This window comes from Peromyscus leucopus, chromosome 3 (assembly GCF_004664715.2).
Source record: "Peromyscus leucopus breed LL Stock chromosome 3, UCI_PerLeu_2.1, whole genome shotgun sequence".
Taxonomy (NCBI): Eukaryota; Metazoa; Chordata; class Mammalia; order Rodentia; family Cricetidae; genus Peromyscus; species Peromyscus leucopus.
The window spans coordinates 131,541,395-131,560,174 of record NC_051065.1 but is presented as its reverse complement, the minus strand read 5'-3'; the positions used below and the strand labels follow the sequence as shown (position 1 = coordinate 131,560,174).

At 41.5% G+C, this 18,780-nt stretch overlaps 2 protein-coding genes across 6 annotated transcripts in view; one reads left to right on the top strand and one right to left on the bottom strand.

Annotated features, from left to right (window-relative positions):
- Positions 1-12,196, top strand: part of Pyroxd1 (pyridine nucleotide-disulphide oxidoreductase domain 1) — a 21,417-nt gene extending 9,221 nt beyond the window's left edge. The window contains exons 5-13 of one of the 2 annotated variants that reach the window (XM_037204007.1): positions 202-275; positions 959-1,006; positions 3,767-3,927; positions 5,243-5,343; positions 6,691-6,823; positions 7,824-7,936; positions 8,458-8,580; positions 10,208-10,345; positions 11,729-12,196. In XM_037204007.1, the coding sequence (XP_037059902.1) occupies positions 202-275; positions 959-1,006; positions 3,767-3,927; positions 5,243-5,343; positions 6,691-6,823; positions 7,824-7,936; positions 8,458-8,580; positions 10,208-10,345; positions 11,729-11,977 (1,140 nt within the window). In that variant the 3' untranslated portion in view covers positions 11,978-12,196. The remainder of the gene's footprint in view (positions 1-201; positions 276-958; positions 1,007-3,766; positions 3,928-5,242; positions 5,344-6,690; positions 6,824-7,823; positions 7,937-8,457; positions 8,581-10,207; positions 10,346-11,728) is intronic. The other variant, XM_028879879.2, reaches the window with a different exon arrangement.
- Positions 12,109-18,780, bottom strand: part of Recql (RecQ like helicase) — a 25,343-nt gene continuing 18,671 nt past the window's right edge. For 3 of the 4 annotated variants that reach the window (XM_028879877.2, XM_037204005.1, XM_037204006.1), the window contains exons 8-15: positions 18,025-18,106; positions 17,041-17,189; positions 16,833-16,950; positions 16,223-16,361; positions 15,064-15,155; positions 13,904-14,180; positions 13,519-13,648; positions 12,109-12,840 (exon numbers count right to left, since the gene is read on the bottom strand). In XM_028879877.2, coding sequence (XP_028735710.1) covers positions 12,691-12,840; positions 13,519-13,648; positions 13,904-14,180; positions 15,064-15,155; positions 16,223-16,361; positions 16,833-16,950; positions 17,041-17,189; positions 18,025-18,106 — 1,137 coding nt within the window. In that variant the 3' untranslated portion in view covers positions 12,109-12,690. The remainder of the gene's footprint in view (positions 12,841-13,518; positions 13,649-13,903; positions 14,181-15,063; positions 15,156-16,222; positions 16,362-16,832; positions 16,951-17,040; positions 17,190-18,024; positions 18,107-18,780) is intronic. The other variant, XM_028879878.2, reaches the window with a different exon arrangement.

Below are 18,780 nucleotides of genomic sequence, written 5' to 3'. Positions count from 1 at the left end.
GACAAGAGATGCTTCGGTCATGGCCACTGGGAAGCAGGATAGGAGGCCATAATGCTAACTGGAAGGGACTGTCCTGGCACAGGGGAGTAAGTTTTATTTTGTTGTTCCCCTGTAAACTCTGTAAAATGCCCATGTTTCGAATATTATCAATGATGACTCTACTCTGTCAAAATGCTATCTCATTGTTTCTTCCTAACACAGGAATTTCAGAAACAGCTTACAAAAGCCAAGAGAATAATGATTGTTGGGAATGGTGGCATTGCACTTGAGCTGGTGTAAGTGTGTCTCTAATACTAAAGGATACTCTAAGATTGTATGATTATTGGCAGATGAGAAACACATCTTAAAAGTCAAGAGAACTATCGATGCTTTCCCATATGTTTGCAAAGAGAAAACCCAGTTTACTATTTAGTTCTTGTATAACCCAAGTTGCAGAAATATTCGAGAGGAATATATATATATAGGGTCTAGGATGTGGTTTACCTGGGTTGGTCTGACTCATGATGTGTTCTATAAGTGTGTACTGTTTAATAATCTACATATGCATACTGCTAGCAATTTCTAGTCACCATTTCTACCTACCATGCTTTACTCATACATCACCTGTTTGGCTGGCAAAACCCACTATTAGTCATGCTGATTAGGATGTGTGTTATTCCAAGCTCTTGATTTTTGGTTTGGAGAAATGAGAACACATTAATTCAGATGTTTTCATCTTAAGATACTTCAAGTTCAGTAAACACTGAGACATGTTCCCCTGTTAGCTGCATGACACTGACTCACTTTCCTTATGAGTTTTGTCTGTAGCCATGACTGACAAGGAAGAGTGAGTGGTTTTTATGCGAGAAAGTTTGGTCCAAACCAACTTGGAATTAAAACAAATTTGAATCAAAACGAGGAATTCGCAAGTGCTCAAGAAATCCATTCCAACTCCCAGCCTGGTTTACCTGTCTTTTAGAGAACACCCACCCCACTGGGCACCTGAGTACAGGGTGGCAGTCCTCAGGTAACTGTGACAGTTGTGGTACTCTATGGGAAAATGCAAGGAAACTAGAGTGCACCCCAAAGCTGGGCTGGGTGGAGGTGAAGGGGGATCACATATGCTCCTCTAGCTACTTCCAGAAGTATCCTGTGGGATGTCGTTACTAGAATTTACACTGAAAATCTTTTTCCTGTTCAAAGTCTCATAGCATCTAACTCTTTCCTGATTTCCTTTGGAGACTGGTGATTATTTCTTGGGTAAACTTACAGCTTTGTGTTTGGCAAGCTCTGGTAGCTGGAAGAAGGTCTCTTACCATGCTACTTCTGATTCTGTGATCTGACTCATCATTCATGAAAAGTGGCAGTCAGATATTTCTGTTCGGTGCCATTCCATGATGCAGAGGCTAATGTCCCCTCAGTATTCCTTTATCTCAGTTACTGTCCCTGCTAATCTCTGAAGGCAGTTTGATGCTTTCCCTTGCAAAGATATACAACAAATAACTTTCATAAAGCCATAATGTCATAATGCCTATAATAACTTTGTTTAGAGTGTTTTCTAAAATGGAAGTATCTCCCTGTGTGATGATGTCACCAAGCTTTGGTATCTTGTTGAGAGCCCTGTTAACATTATAGGGAGTGGATTAGTGGGTGCTCTTGAGGGACAGCTAGCACAGAAGTCTCTCCTGATTGCACAGGTAATGTGGCCTGCTAGTCAGTCATGGGGATGTTATGCCACAATGACTATTAGATGCTGTGACATTACTTCTAGAGGTATGAATGAAATAACAAAGAAATTTCCAAATTATAAAAAGGAAAGCATTTCATAACCATGCTTAAATGTAAGTGAAATATGAAACGTGTTAGTTACCTACATGTGTGTATTCTGCTTTCTTCTGATGAGCAATGCTGTGTAACCTGAGTAGCACCAAATCAAATGTACTCCCAGTAATCAGAAACTCAGTGACTATGAATGTTTGTTGGCCTGGATGGAGCAATGGAATCTTACCTATGTATCAGAATGTGTGACTTTCAGGTATTGTGGAGTCACATGTACTAAACCTTTGTCTATCATCACACTACTGATTCGTCTTGAAAAGTCATCCTGCCAGCCAATAAATAAAGATGGCAGTACTTTAGACCATAACAGTGGGAAAACAAGGGGTGGCAAGAAGGCTCAGCAGGTAAAATGCAAGCTTGATGACCTCAATCCAACCCCAGACCCATCCATATAAAGGTGGGAGAGCTAACTCCACTGTTGTCCTCTGACCTCCACATATACACCATGGTACATGTGCTTACACACAGACACACAATGATAATGCAAATTTTAAAAAGAACGGACTCCATAAAGTTGTCCCAAGCTCCATATGCATGCTACAACACATGCACCCACATACATGATGCACATACAAGGGTAATGAAAGTTTGAAAGTGTTGAAAAATACATTAATTATACTCTATTGTTGTAAAATCCAAGTGTCCTATGGTAGGAGGGCTGCATTTCCCATTTGTTTACAGTTGTCCACATATACATTAGTTTTGCCCTAATTTTTGCCATCTGCAAAATTTCATGATTACCTGAATTATGATGGCCATCAGGGAGTGAGTGGAATATACACAGCATTCTTAGTGTCTAAACTAGATAAATAACGTCCCGGGAGCTTGGTTAGATGGTGAATGGTGATAGAAGCCGGCTTGCATTACCAAAGCCAGTGTTTTTCCCTCTAAGATCCTTACCTTTGTCTGAACTGGATCTCTCTGGCTAGATGGTTTAGGTGAGAGAATTTAAAGCAGGTGATAGTTCTTTACAACTGCACGAAGATGTTAGCCTGCAAACCTCCTTCCAACCTTCTTATATAAGCACCTAGAAAACAATCACCACACGAGCAGTGTTTTCAGTGCTGTTGGATCATATTATCCGTTTGTCTGTCCATTTATCCATACATACATACATACATACATACATCTATACATACATAAATATATACATCCGTTACTGCTTCTATCACAGACAAATAAACTTGGTTTCCCCTAGAATCCCTGGAGCACATTTATATGGCAGTGTTGGCAACTAAACACTGAAAGGACAGTCATTGTGACACATGTTGTGTGGTATTCAGTCAATGTCATCACTGGGTTCTTTCAGGTAAAGTGGATAAACTTGCTTTAGTATGTCAACTCTTACTATCCTTAAAGTGAACTACACCTCTGTAGGTGAAATTCTAAACAGTCTTATTAAATAAGAAACAGAGCCAACATAAGAGTTAAAAGCCCAGAGATATGAGCAGTGGCCAAGAGCTAAGACCACCTTATCTTACCACTCACCGTTCCTCCCCTGAGAGAGAGGCCTTCTTCCTGTGTCCTGTCTTTTTATTGTCTTTCTGTTCTGCCTTCTCCTTGGCTCTAAACCCAACCACATGATTTCCTCGTCACTGCCTGTCTATACAGATCTCCAGGTCTCTATGGTTGATACTGGGATTAAAGTCATGTCACCATGCTGGCTGTGTCCTTGAACACACAGAGACTGTGCCTGCCATGTGATCAGATTAAGGGCGTGTGCTACCACTACCAGACTTCTGCTTAATGGCTTGCTCTTAGCTGATCCCTAGGCAACTTTATTTATTAACATACAAATAAAATCACATTTCAGCACAAATAAAACATTACTATACACCCCTCTTTATAGCCCATGTACTTTATTTCTGCTGCACAGGACAATTGTTACTTGCAGAGATTTTTTTTCCTTGACTTTCCTACAGGAAACTAACTGTAACATTCCTCCTAGGTATGAAATTGAAGGCTGTGAAGTGATTTGGGCCATAAAGGATAAAGCCATTGGGAATACTTTCTTTGACGCAGGCGCGGCAGAGTTTTTGACTTCCAAGCTCATGTCTGAAAAATCAGAGGCTAAAATTGCACATAGAAGAACCATATATACAGTTGAAGGTAAGTGCAGTATCTGGCTTGTTTCATTCATGGCTGAAACTATTTTTTAACTATAAGTAAAAATTCAGTAAAAAGTATTTAGGGGGCAGGAATATGGGTATTTACTTCTGTATCTTTATATGAAAATTTTAGATTAGAAAATACATGGGGGCTGGAGAGATGGCTCAGTAGTTAAGAATACCTACTGTGCTTTTGTACACTGGTTTAATAAAATTTTGATTGGCCAGTAGCCAGGCAGGAAGTATAGGTGGGGTGAGCAGACTAAAGGAATGCTGGGAAGAGGAAGAGCAGAGTCAGGAGTCGCCAGCCAGACACAGAGGAAGAAAGATGACAAGGCAGAACTAAAAAAGGTACCAAGCTACGTGGCTAAACACAGATAAGAATTATGGGTTAATTTACGTGTAAAGCTAGTCAGTAATAAGCCTGAGCTAATGGCCATACAGTTCATAATTAATATAAGCCTCTGTGTGCTTACTTGGGGGACACGAGTGGGAGAGATTTGTCCCAATCGCTGGCCAGGCAGGACACAGGTTTGATTCCCAGCACCCACAAAGAAGCCCACAACATAACTCTAGTTCCAAGGGATCCAGCACCCCCTTCGGGTCTCCAAGGGGACCCAGAGCACAAGTGGTAGACAGACAGACATGCAGGCAAAACATCTACACATGAAAAAAATGTAAAAATGGCATGGTGGCACCGGCCTTTAATCTCGGCACACAAGAGTCAGTAGCAGGCTGTCTGAGTTCCAGGCCAGCCAGGGCTACAAAGACCCAATTTCAAAGCAAAACAAAATCTGAACAGCTTTTTTTAAAAGTTAATTAAAAATAGAAAATATATATGTAATGCACATGGGAATTTTAAATTAAGTAAATTAACCAGCCCATTTGCATCTTGGCAAACAGTTGCTCCAACTGAGCAGTGCTCAATAATACTTTCTGCAAAATCCACTGAGAACGGTACTCATTAGTTTATATTTAATAGCCTTCAAAGAAGTTTTGGGCTCATAAAATTCAAAGTGAATTTTCTGTTTTGGAGGGGCTACAAATTGACAGAATTTAGACTCTAATAGCTAATTTTCCTACTCTTAAATTAGCAAGTGTGTAACAGTGACACACTGGGTACTTACAGACAATGTATAGGTGAAAGGTCACCCATTCTGTCGCTGTCACAGAACGCTCAATGAACAAAGCAGCTAATCCAGAGACGGTGTCACCATGCTTCGTGTCTGCATGAGAATCAGGACATTGTCCAGAGGCTTCAGGGGTAACTGGTTCTCTGCCTGGCCATTATAAAATCATCTGAGTTCATTTCTTAGGAGCAGAAAGGGAAAACAGAACCAAAGCTAAAGCTGATAATGTGGGCAGTGCCCTCGGACCAGACTGGCACGGAGGCTTGGATCTGAAAGGAACAGAAGAGGTAGGTTTCCATAAACCAATGAAACCCACCCAAACGCTAAACCTCTGGGTCACTTGACTTTAAGTCGACCACGCAGGAAAGGTCTTCAAAGCCACTCGCCCAGATGCCTACCTGTAGATGAAATTCTAAACGGTCTTAGTAAATAAGAAACGCAGAGCCAAATACAGAGTTGAAGCCTAAGAGATCAGAGCACTAGCGAAGCCCAAGACTACCTTTAGCTTACCAGTTGCTGCCGTCTCTTCCCCTGAGAGAGAGAGAGAGAGAGAGAGAGAGAGAGAGAGAGAGAGAGAGAGAGAGAGAGAGACCTTCTCCTATGTGACCTGTCTTTTTATTCCCTTTCTGTTTTACCTTCTCATTGGCTCTAAACCCAACCACATGATTTCCTCGACACTGCCTGTCTATACAGACCTCCAGGTCTCTCTGGTTCGTACTGGGATTAAAGGTTAGGGTCACCGCTTGGCTGTGTCCTTGACTACACAGAGACTCTGGCTGCCATGTGATTGGATTAAGGGCATGTGCCTCCACCACCCTTCTACTTAATGGCTTGTTTTTAGCTCTGGTCCCCAGGCAACTTTATTTATTAACATACAAATAAAATCACATTTCAGCACAAATAAAATATCACCATACCCACCCAAAATAGTGAATATGAAATTTGTGTAAACAGATATCCAGCCCTCCTTCTAACTGTAGAGCAGGAGACATCTACATGCAGACTATAGGAATAAACTGCAGTTCTCAGTCTTCTGCTAAGGACCCTTCGATGCTTGCAGTGCCCTTACAAAGGTTATTAGGTGGAGTCAAAACAAACATTTCATAATTTAATTGAATAAGCAGATAGCTTGCTTTCACTTATCTTAATAGATACTTTAATTTTTTAAGTTACAAAAAAGCTGTCATTCAAATATTCTAAGAATATAAATATGTCTATTTTCTTTGAAATTTTTTCAGGTTTTGGTGGGTGGAAGGGTAACTGGCTAAATGGCATCTAATCGGGGAGAGGAAATGACATGAAATAATTTCCTCCAGAATTCCTGGGACGTGTAAGATTGCAGTTTTAACATCCTGGGTTTTAAGAGTCCTTCAGTGAACACTGCTGCCTGCTGCCTCCTTGGTGTGTTTGTCACATTGTAGTTAAAATGTGTAGAGTTCTGTGACTTCCCAGGCTCCTCTTCCATTTGCCATGTCTTGCTTGGCATTTCATGCTGATGGATTCTGATCACTCCCGTTAAACAGACACTGAGAGGCTTATTTGGGAACAGCACTGTGCTGTATTTATACTACAATTATCAGTGTCTCCACAGGCACTGTCTGGATTGTGCTGACCAGTATTTATTTTGCTTCCAGTTTTCACACAATATTCACATTGAAACCAGATGTGAAGTAAAAAAAATCTACCTTCAAGAGGAGTTTAGGATTATGAAGAAAAAGCCCTTGGCTTTTCCAAAGGATCAGCATAAGTCAGTTACAGTTGATAAAGGTAAAAGGGAAAATTATTACTTCTTAAACTAATTGTGTATATTATATATTTATTTTATTTTACTTTTTTTTAAATTTTTTGAGACAAGAGTTTCTCTGTGTAGCCTGGGCTGTCCTGGAATTTGCTCTGTAGACCGGGATGGCCTTGAACTCATGGAGATCCGCCTGCCTCTGCCTCCCGAGTTCTGGGATTAATGGTGTGTGCCACCACCGCCTGGTGCTATATTATACTTTAAACTTCACATTTTCATATAAATTTGGTCAAAAAACTATCAGTAACCTCCGGCCCTCATTTCACTACTCTTGGGTAAATTTTCTAATAAATTCCACATTATGAGGCTTTCCATTTTACTTAAGTTCACAGTATTTGGACCATTATAACCCAAGCCAGTGAGTCAGTCAGCATTTCACAGATCAAAGGAAACAGAAGCTTTCACAATGACAGGACTATGCATAACAGGCTGTTAAGTAACACGACTGTAAGTAACATGACGACTTCTGGGTCTGAGTGTTGGGTGAAGTGCAGGCACCTGGTCTCATTCTCTACCGCTTGAGAACTACTCCCCCAGACACACAGTCCTGTGACCTTACCAACACTGTAGTCAGGCAGCTAATGTTCTGGAATCTTAAAACTGGTAGAGTTGGGACTGTGGGCAGTGAGGAGAAACATCAAGAAGAGTAGGATTAAATGCTGAGTGGCATGAAGTATTAATCAAATTACTTCACAAGTAATTTAGAAAGTGATCATCAGTTTAAATTTACTATTAATCTCTGTGCCCACACCCAAATGACAGTGTTTAGTCCCTGTTAGAGTATCATGCTTTTGAAGCTGCCAAGCACAAAACAATGTCATTGCGCTCAGTCGTCCCAGCCAGAGGACTTTCTGAAATCAGGAGACGTTCTAACCACCTGCCTCTTCTATTTGTTACATTCACATGATATTGAGGATAACTGCTAGAGATGACACTTGAGAATTGAATTCTTCTTCTTTTTCTTTAAAGAAATGTGGCCTGTGTATGTGGAACTAACCAATGGGAAAATATACGGCTGTGATTTCCTTGTTAGTGCTACAGGCGTCACACCAAATGTATACCCTTTTCTCCTCGGAAACAATGTAAGGTGAATTCTATCCACTTCCTAATCTTGATCATGTCTGCTTTTCAAACAGTCATCATTTTAGTAAACTGTAATCTAAGATGGCAGCAACACTGGCTTATGTCTGACTTAGTCACAGTATTTTCTTCTACTTAGCATCCCTAAGCACTTAAAATCAGCCTAAGTATCATCTAGAGACATAATGTCCAATTTGTTTATCTGAAGGTTGGTGAGAGACTGACCTGTAGTTTTCAAAAGTAAATCTTACAGAGTGTTATGTGTCATTATCATCTTAACATTAGAAGTGTTAAATAAAGAATGTTCTGATTAGGGTTGGGGTAAATATGACTATTGGGTATTTCTGATACTAAAATTCTGGGATTTTGAGTCTGTTGGTTGGGAACTGAATCCCTGGACAGTCTGGCCGGGATTTTACCTCTCTGATCAGAGCTTGGGTAACACGTACAGGTTTGACTTGCTCATTAGAATAAAAAGTCACTTTCTGTTTTGTCATCCTTATGCTAATAAAAAACTGTTTAGTTTGATCTAGGAGAAGATGGCGGCTTGAAAGTGGATGACCAGATGCGCACATCACTTCCTGATATCTATGCTGCTGGAGACATCTGCACTGCATGCTGGCAGCCAAGCCCAGTCTGGCAGCAGGTAAGCCTGCACCTCTGACCATGTATCTGTCAGATTCCATGTGAAAATAAAACAGTTGCTACCAATGAATCCAGTTTCCTGTTCCAGCTTTCCAACTTTAAGTTGGAGGCCATCTCTGCTGATTTGCAGATGACCAACTGGATTCCCGCTTTAAAGTCACTTACTATTACAGTAGACTGAAACGTTTTTAATTTAGAAAGAGCTGTGGGTGTACCTTTTCTTTTCTGCTTTCCCCTCCAGGACAAATTATATCTTTAATTTATGCCATAATCTGATACAAGGGAACAACAGCTCAAAATAAGCAGATATCCCTTATTCTGAGTGAATTTCACAGTTCTACGTTCTAATTTGCAAGAAAAACACTTAATTAGCTTTACATCATCCACAGTGCAGACTTAAGGGAGTTTCTGGTTCAAATGAACTCCTGTCAGGTGTATCCAACCCACAGCCAACAGGCCTGTACCCAGGATGGCTCTGATATGGCCTGGCACGAACTGTAGATTAAGTATTACCATGTTCTTGCTCAGTTCCCCAGTGTGAACTCCAGAGATGGTGTCGGGCTGCAGTGACAGAGGTTGGACTAGGTAGTTCCAGGGTGTGGCACCGCAGGCTGCTTCTGCTGCCACTCTGGCTGTTGCCATGCTGTTTACTCTGCGGCAGACTCTTTACTTCATCCAACCTTCTTACAGAGACTGAATTCAAGTAAAAACTCTCTCATGTAGACCTGCTGAGAACTCATGCTGCAGCTGCGATTTGTACTGAAAGTCAGCATTAGGCACACATTCACAGAGGGGCAGATGAGGGAAACTAGTCACTTAAAGCCAGCCTGTTCCTGTTTATTTCAGGTGAAGAAACTGAAGATCAGAAAAGTGAAATAAGTAAACAAATTAGTGTTTTCCTCTCCTGTGACTCCTAAGGCTACTCTGTAGAAATGTAATGAGAACTTAAGAAAGGAGAGATGAGTACTGCCATAAAGAATCTGAGGTGACATCCGAGAATCTGTGTCTGTCTGACCAGAATCATCTCAGAGGCCATCACTGTCTGGTGCTGAGAAGTGCAGGCACTGGAAAATGGGCCAGAGTTTGGAGCAGTGACTGATAACACTTTGTTCCCACCTTGTAAGACTAAAATGTTTCCTTATATTTAACGGATATTGTATTCAAACATACAGTTGGGTATCATCCCTTCATGTCTGATACACTAATTTAGAATTAGCATGTACCATGTTGACTGGTGTTCACTGGTGACCACTGAAGATAACACTAGCTGGAACAGTCTAGCTAGAAGTTACACTTAGGAATCTGTAAGATTGAAACTATAGGGAAGATGAAGTATGAAGTGGGTATAAAAGCTCTTGCTACCCGAGTATGAAGGCCAGAACCCATGTAAAAACTGGAGTCACCATAAGCTACTATAACGCAGCACTCCTACTGAGAGGCCAGAGCAAACCCTGTCTCCAACAGTGGAAAGCAATGATGGACTCAAGGTGTCCGCTGACATGCTTGTGGCATGCGTGCACTCACATTCACGCTCACAAATATGCCCATACAGATGCACATACGTGAGTGGTATTTTTTATTCAGATGATAACCAGAAGTAATATCAAGTACCATTTCCACTATTTCAGATGAGACTATGGACCCAAGCACGGCAGATGGGATGGTATGCAGCCAAGTGCATGGCTGCAGCTAGTTTGGGACACTCTATCGACATGGATTTCAGCTTTGAACTGTTTGCTCACGTCACAAAATTTTTTAACTATAAGGTAAGATGGTTAAGGGAATGAATACTCTTTTTGCTTGAAAGTATGGCAAGTGTAGCTCTTTTCTCAAGTAATTATGGTTTAAACTAAGTTATCAAAAATGATATTTTGGGGGACTGGAAAAATGGCTCAGCAGTTATTGCTAACCTTGAGAGGATTTGAGTTCAGGCCCCTGCTCCCACATTAGACAGCTCACAGCCACCTACACTTCCAATTCCAGGGGTCTAACACCCTCTTCTGGCCCCCATGGGTACCTGCACATCCATGACACAAGCACAGGCAGACATGTACACACCAAGAAAGAACCAGGAGCTCTGACAGATGATGGTTACCTTCTTTAGTTCTCTTCATTCTGAGACAGGTCTCCTCTTTCCTAAACTAGATTTAACAGAAAACACACCTACAAATCTGAGGAAGGGTCTGATTCGGTTGCATATTAAATCTTTAAGCCATGACTCCAGGAAAATGTGATTCACTTTGTGTGTGTGTGTGTGTGTGTGTGTGTTTATGTTTATTAGACACCTCTAACATTCTTTTTTTTTTTTTAAGATTTATTTATTATGTATACAGTGTGTTCTGTCAGCACGTATCTCTGCAGGCCAGAAGAGGGCACCAGATCTCATTACAGATGGTTGTGAGCCACCATGTGGTTGCTGGGAATTGAACTCAGGACCTTGGGAAGAGCAAGCAGTGCTCTTAACCTCTGAGCCATCTCTCCAGCCCCTACCTCTAACATTCTTAAAGACTGGATAGTATCATTCACATATGTGTTCTACTTTTTTTTTTTTTTTAAGATTTATTTATTATGTATACAGCATGTATGACTGCAGGCCAGAAGAGGGCATCAGATCCCCTTACAGCTGAATGTGAGCCACCCTGTGGTTGCTGGGAATTGAACTCAGGACCCCTGGAAGAGCAGCCAGTGCTCTTAACCTCTGAGCCATCTCGCCAGCCCCCTGAACAATGTCTTTTTTTTTTTTTTTTTTTTTCAAGACAGGGTTTCTCTGTGTAGTTTTGGTGTCTGTCTTGGATCTCACTCTGTAGACCAGGCTGACCTCGAACTCAAAGATTCACCTGGCTCTGCCTCCAAGTGCTGGGATTAAAGGCGTGCGCCACCGCCGCCTGGTGTTCTACTTTTAATGTTAAAATATTAATTATGATATTTTTAATGTGACCCTAGGCTATGTGGCAGTGTTATGTACAGAGTGTGTTCGTGCCATTCAAATGCTTTCTTTGGGCCCCTCCCACTGTGAAACTGTACGGAATAGTTTTATTTTGTTTTGTTTTTCTGTCTAAGCTAATGTGACCCAGATAACTGGACAGTATGTTATTTGTGGAGAGTTGGAGGGAGCTACCCACAAAAATGACCTTTTCATCTTCATGTAGGTTGTGTTGCTGGGAAAATACAATGCACAAGGCCTAGGCTCAGATCATGAGTTAATGCTGCGGTGCACCAAAGGACAAGAGTACGTCAAAGTTGTCATGCAGAATGGACGAATGATGGGAGCTGTCTTAATTGGTGAAACTGACTTGGAGGAAACATTTGAAAATTTAATTTTAAACCAGATGGACCTTTCATCATACGGAGAAGATCTCCTAGATCCAAATATTGATATAGAGGACTATTTTGATTGACATTAGAATTTCTTCAGAATCACTAAGTTCAAATAAGGAGAAAAAAAAAGAATTGGGGAAACTAACAACTGCACCAGGTGAATGACCACACAAGTTGAGAATGCATGGTTGGGAAGGATTCAAGGAAACTCTTAAGATGAACTCAGTTTAATGACTGATTAGCAAATGAAGATTCCAAATACAGAGTTGAAATAAATACACTCACACAAATACACTCAAGTACCAGATCCTTTCTTTGCCTGAACATCAAAATAAGGCCAGGGTTTCAGGAGGCTTGCTGTCTTGATATACTCAGAATGTGCAGAATCTTCTTGGTGATACACTTGGTACTGATGACTAACTGTTTTTATCTGAACTGTAACAGCAGCTTTTCTAATGAGAAATCATCGACATTACCCAGCTTAAATTGGCACCAGCTTGGAAGGGTGTGCCCATGTCAGCAAGGCAAATGAGTTTATGACAGTTGTGTGGACTTAATCTCAGATATATTACACTTAGACAACTTTGCATAAAAGATGTATTTTTCATTATTGTACACTGTATAATTCCTGACCTCAAATTTTCAAATGGTCCTGAATTCTCACATCTTCAGATAAGCTCTGAAAATATAGCTTTATATGTATAAAATACAAAATTGTTTCAAAAATTAAACAGTTGATTATAAAAATGATAAACATATGTAAACAGTTATTTTGTGCAAGATTAAGTAACACTCAGGCATCATCAAGTTTTCTTTTCTTAGCTCCTGTGTTCTTAGAGCCAGATGGCTGAAGCCTGTTTGTAGACTTCTGGAAGTTACCTGAACTTTTTTCTTCCCCTTTCGCATCTGCATGTTCCAACTGACAAGCTTCAGATGACGCAGCCTGTGACAGAATAACAGAGCAGCATCTTGTTAACGAACGCTCAGCTGCTCAGCTTTCTCGTGAGCTCACCTGTCTCAGAATACCCCTGTGTATCAGTCAGCTCTTTATAGGGTCTGGTTCCTATTAACAAATTCCTATTCAAATATGGGCAACTGTCTTAAATAAAGCAGGGATGCTGTAAGAAATACCCACAAGAGAACACGGACTTAACAGTGGCTTGTAACCTCTTTATTTTTTTTAACTTTTATTACTTCTTTATTGTGTACATATATGCACACCATGAAAGTCAGAGGACAGCTCACAGGAGTAGAGCAGCTCCTCTATTAGAGGGCAGCTCACAGGAATCGGTTCCAGGGATGTAGCTCGGGCTATCAGGGACAGCAGAATAGACTTTTACCACTGAGCCATCTTACTGACCCCAGAAGAAACTTCTTAACCAGAAGATCCCACCCAATGTTATGAGGGAAGTAGACTTTAAACAGGAGCCCTCACATTCTAAATGGTTGCAGCCCTCCACTCTACACTGGGCCAGTCTAAAGCCCTGTACTACTTACCTGTCCAAAATCAAAACCCAGGAAGAAAACTGACATCATTTGTGTCCAAGCAAACCTAGTAGAGAACTTAAGAAAGGCACCCCAAGAGGCTTCAGGCACATATTGAAAATGAACAGCCAGTTACCCTGACTCTGCTCTGTGTGGACCTCTTCATTTGCATAGTGACAGCATGGGCTTCGTTGCTGAGAAGACTAGCTCTGGGTCCGACTTTCAGATATGAGATGGTAGCATAAGCTGTGAAACTGTAGTCTTCTCTGTAAAAGAAAAGAGCCAAGCAGAAAGCTTGAAGGAGTCACAGAAAACACTTAAAAGAATATAATTTTTAAAAAACACACTTGAATGACACAAATATAATCCTTAAGGGAAATAGGTTGATTTTTTGTTGGTGGTGGTGGTGGGTTTTTTGTTTTTTAAAGTTTCTGACTTAATGATCAAGGTCTAAGACTATTAGGTAACCTGTTCTCTATAATGCTTAATAGTTCACATTAAACAATGACAAGGCTACTGACTCTGCTCCAGTCACAAAGGAAGAAACATGAAGACACAGAAGATAAACAGCTGTGTACTTGAGATACTGCTGCAGGAGGGCATGTGCGATGATTTTCTCCAGGTCTTCTCGGGGAAGGGCCGGGGCGACAACGCCAGCCACTCTCAACTTGGCTGCTCCCTTTCCCGTCCAAGCATCAATCAGCTTCAGTGGAGTGAGTTTTTCATTCAGTGCCTCTGCCTGCTTCAGAATCTTGATCAGGTCTCTGCAGTGCTCTGTTACATTCTTTTTCTCAAACACTGCAAGGACAGAGACATGGGCAACTGGGATCTAGAGGTGAGGGCGAGAAGCTGCCTCTGGTTAAAATGGCTTAATTAGTACTGTGAGCCTTTCACACATACTCTTAATGTGCTCAGAATGAAGACCAGGGTGTTCCTTAGGCTGTATCACCAGACTAAATTCTACTCCTAAAACACATGTAGGATTATGGTGATGTAAAGAAAATGGCCTGGTTATCAAAGGCCGCAGTGTACTACAGTAACAAGTGTCTGCCAGACATCACGGGGAGGTGTGCACTGCTGAAGAAAGCCTGCTCTTTACACTTTCTTATCATTACACCACACTCTGAAAGCCAGTCTGGGCTCCGTGGGAACATTCTGGATAGAAGTCCCCAAATACAAGACTGGCATCCTGATTTATATATAGGATTCACATGAGTTTGGTCTCTATAAGATAGCCTTGTGAACTAGCAAATTGGTGTCTGTACCTGTCAGGTTAAAATTGCAGAGAACTCCACCCACTGAAGCATCAGAACCCAGGGCCCTCCCATGAGAACTGCTCAGTCCAGCTTTTCAAGAACACAGCACAGACCAGAAGTTAAGGCACAGCACTGGACACAGGTTCCTGGATTGTATCGAGACTGTCATTCCTTTTCTTTGTTACAGTATTTCTATTCAGAGGAACTAATTTTTCCTTATTTCTTAAAAACTTTGATGTCCTCAGTATAGCAATATAAAATGTGTGCATACACCTTTGACTTACCTTTGTTTCAAAAATTTGTGTCACTTTTGAATCTAGAAAATTCTAATCATAGTTTGTCTTACAATTCTATTTGGAGGGTCTAACACTTCCCACATGCAGCCCTGACTGCACTGAGCCTCTAAGAATCTCAAACAAGCTTACAAATGTCTTTACAGCAGTTGTCACACATTTTGTTACAGGCGTCTGCATTCCACACTTCATCGAAATGCTGTGCTATCAACACACGACGGCACCTGCAGACACATGAGAGAGAAGTTACTCATCTACTCAAGCGCTCAGGATCTGCTTAGGAGTAACACATCTCCTGCTGGCTCTCCATTGCTGTCACAACAGCCCCACAGATGTGCTGACTAGGACAACACAAGTGTGTTATCTCTGTGTAAAAAACCTCACAGGGTCAAAGTCAAGGTGGTAGCAGGCTGGACGTTTCTGGAAGCCTTTAACACTGTCTAGAGCTTGCCCATACTCCTTGGTTCCCTCTTCCTTCAGAGCCATCAACTATGGGCTGAGGCTTCTCTCATCATAGCAAATGGACCTCTCTACTCCCTCTGCCAGTTAAGATTGGACCCACGCAGGGAGTCTCAGGTGACTCCTATTTTACCAGCAGTGTGTTGACAACCATCACTCCAGAAGTTACCTGTCTCACTTTGGGGAAATTGTTCTTGATGATGAATTAGTTTCTTATATTTTAGGCTAAATCTGAAAATAGTCCTCATAGGAGTCTCCTGAACTCCTATGAAAAAGAAATTTTCACTTTCTCCTTTCTTTTGACTACTGTAGCATTAGTTGAAAAGCAAATATAGTTTTTATCACTGGCAGGTCACTGTCTACATGGACACTTTTGAGCTCTTTTGTGACAAGTATTAAGACACAGGATGGTCAAGGCCCTGGGGCCCCAAGGGAGTTGAGTGCTGTAAGCAGAAAGTACCATGTATTTCCTAATGAGAAACTTGACCCTGCCCTGGATTATTCAGTGACTCAACACCAGGGTGAATGGACATGCCTGAACTTCCCTCTCCAATACCTGTGTTCCCGCACACCTTTCCATAAAAACTATAGGCAGCTACATACCAGAGCCAAAGGAAAAAGGCTTCATTCATAACCTTCAACAGACTGGCCTTAAGAAGTACCTCAAAAACCGGCACAGCCTCTTGTCTTAGATGGAGGCAGTCAGGGGTCCAGGTCTCTCCCACCGTAGGCACCTGTCGTTACAGTGCTGTTCTGTGCTAACTCAGTATATTCAGTAGGTACTCGACCGCCACACAACACATGACATGTTATAGAAAGGCAGGTGGCTCACTTGCTTATATTCTGGCAGTATGACACCATCTCGTACAGCTTCTGCTGTCCTACATTCTCCATGACCACCATCGAGCTGATCCTGAATATGTCTCCAAAGCCGTAATACAGAATACAGTCTGCTCTTGAGTCATCGCGACCTGTGCTTTGAGGAATCTTAAGTTTGCATCATGCTTTCAAAAATCCGTACCATGCAAAAGTATATGTCAGTTGGTTGACAGCTTCACAATATAGCTAGAAGTTTTTAGATATGAAGATAATCTGTAAGAACTACCCTGAGGGTTTTAAATGACTACAAAGAGGCTCATCAAAAATCAGCTTATTAATATAGAAAAAAGAATGTCCATGAATAGTTCAGTTATTTAGGTTGTACATGTGAACCTACTTATTAAAATTCCAAGTGGTAGATATGAACATCATAATAGCTTACAACACATAAGAAACAAGTTTTAACATCCTAACAGAATTTATGTAAATAAGTATAAATCTGGTCTTTAAAAAGACTTGTTCTAAAAATTACTACCTAAAAATCACCACTGAAAACTTGAAATTCTTAAGCATGTCCTCTGCAAAGCCTCCTGAGATTACTTGCAGATTGGAACCCCACGTACCGGCGCGCCCACTCTCTTGGTAGTAATTCTCCATGGATTTGCTCATTGAATGATGGATGACAAACCTCACATCTGGTTTGTCAATTCCCATGCCAAATGCGACTGTAGCCACTACCACCTAAAACGTGTTAATATTTGATTAGCTAATTAAGTCATTTAAATAATTTAAAGGTAAGTTAGGCTTTCATAAAAAATACATATACTTAACCTGAAGCTCATTGGCTGACCACCGTGTATGAACCTTGGTCTTGTCTTCTGGTTCCATATTGGCATGGTAACTGCCTGCATGAATTCCCAGTTTTTGTAAACTAATGGTAACTTGTTCAGAGTCTTTCTGAGAAAAACAGTATATGATTCCTGCAGTAAAATATGGCCAAGTTTAGGTATGCATGCACAGCACATTCCTGAGGGTTAATTTACACCATGCTCAAGACACTGATCTGGTTACAAGGCAGAGGGGAAATGAGTTATGAAAGCCCCAAGCCCCTGTGCACATACTGGTTGTTGGGTATAACCCAGGGTTTAATGTCCAGCTTGCCCTAAGCAGAAATGAGCCCTGGGCTGCCAGCTGGGGTTCCCATGACTAAAGAGGGTCTCTCTGCAACTGTATCCTCATTACACAGCATTTCTTAAACTGATGTAAGCTCTGTGAGATGCTGTGAAGAGTGGGGGATGGTGACAGCCCCCAGGGTGTAGGCACAACCTCCAGGAGGGATAAACAGCTGCAGCATCTCTCAGACTTGATCAGGAACTCTTCCCAGATGCCATTACTCTCTCCTAACCACCTCCAGGGCAGTGCCAAAGGCCACTAGTCTTCAATGCCACTGGTATAGTCCTTAGCTCAGGAACACAGAAACAGATGTCCCCAACTTCACCTTGCTTCCCCTGTAAGTATGTACAGGACCCTTCCTGAAAGGTACTGTGTCTTGTGTCTCTTCAGAACATCGTTACTCACTCAGGAAGGTATATGACAGATACTAATGTGTCAACAATACTGTCACCCGACCTACTCAACAGCAGGCAAAGCAGGCAGCTTTGACTCCAACTGTGAAAGGGATGCCACACACAGCCTCTGAGACCAAATGAATGGATTTGATCTCATTGTCAGCTATTAATCATGTATCATTGGAGGGAGTTATGCCATTTCATAAATGGACTCTCAGTCCCCAAACTGATTTGTTTTTAACATTACCTGATTGTCCTTTGTACCGTCCATTAATGAGCTTTACAATGTCCTCAATAAAGTCTTCAGCGTTCGAGGGCTTTTGCCGAACCTAAAAAAAGCAGTCTCATTAAAAAGTAGATTCACCAATGCCACCCAAGTTGTACCTGCTTACAACCTCTGAGGTCTGAGTCCCTCATGGGAAGTATCCCTTTCTCTCAGTCTTCCTGGCCTCACAGGACTCACCCATCTGACTTGTTCCTGCCTCTGCTCAGTCTCTCTCCTTAATTTTCAGTCCCTAATCTGCCAGAGATGAGGAGGCATAGAAACAGCAGGTAATTTGTGAAGATGGAAGTTTTTCTATTGTCTGATGCTTTAATAAAAATATGAAGCAGCCGGGCGGTGGGGGCACACGCCTTTAATCCCAGCACTTGGGAGGCAGAGGCAGGCGGATCTCTGTGAGTTGGAGGCCAGCCTGGGCTACCGAGTGAGTTCCAGGAAAGGCGCAAAGCTACATAGAGAAACCCTGTCTCGAAAAAATCAAAAAAAAAAAAAACAAAACATGAAGCACAGTATGAAAGCAATGAAAAAGGGAAGATTAAATCCGTCCTTAACACAGCTTGAAAGAAACCAGAAAGCCACTGGAATATTTTACCTTCAAGCACATATATCAGATAAAATACACAGGGAATGCTAGAAAACATATTGTGTGCATTTATGTTTCTATCACTCAGTTTTACAGACATCAGCAGGGCTCTTGGTTTCACTCTTCCTTGCTCTCAATCT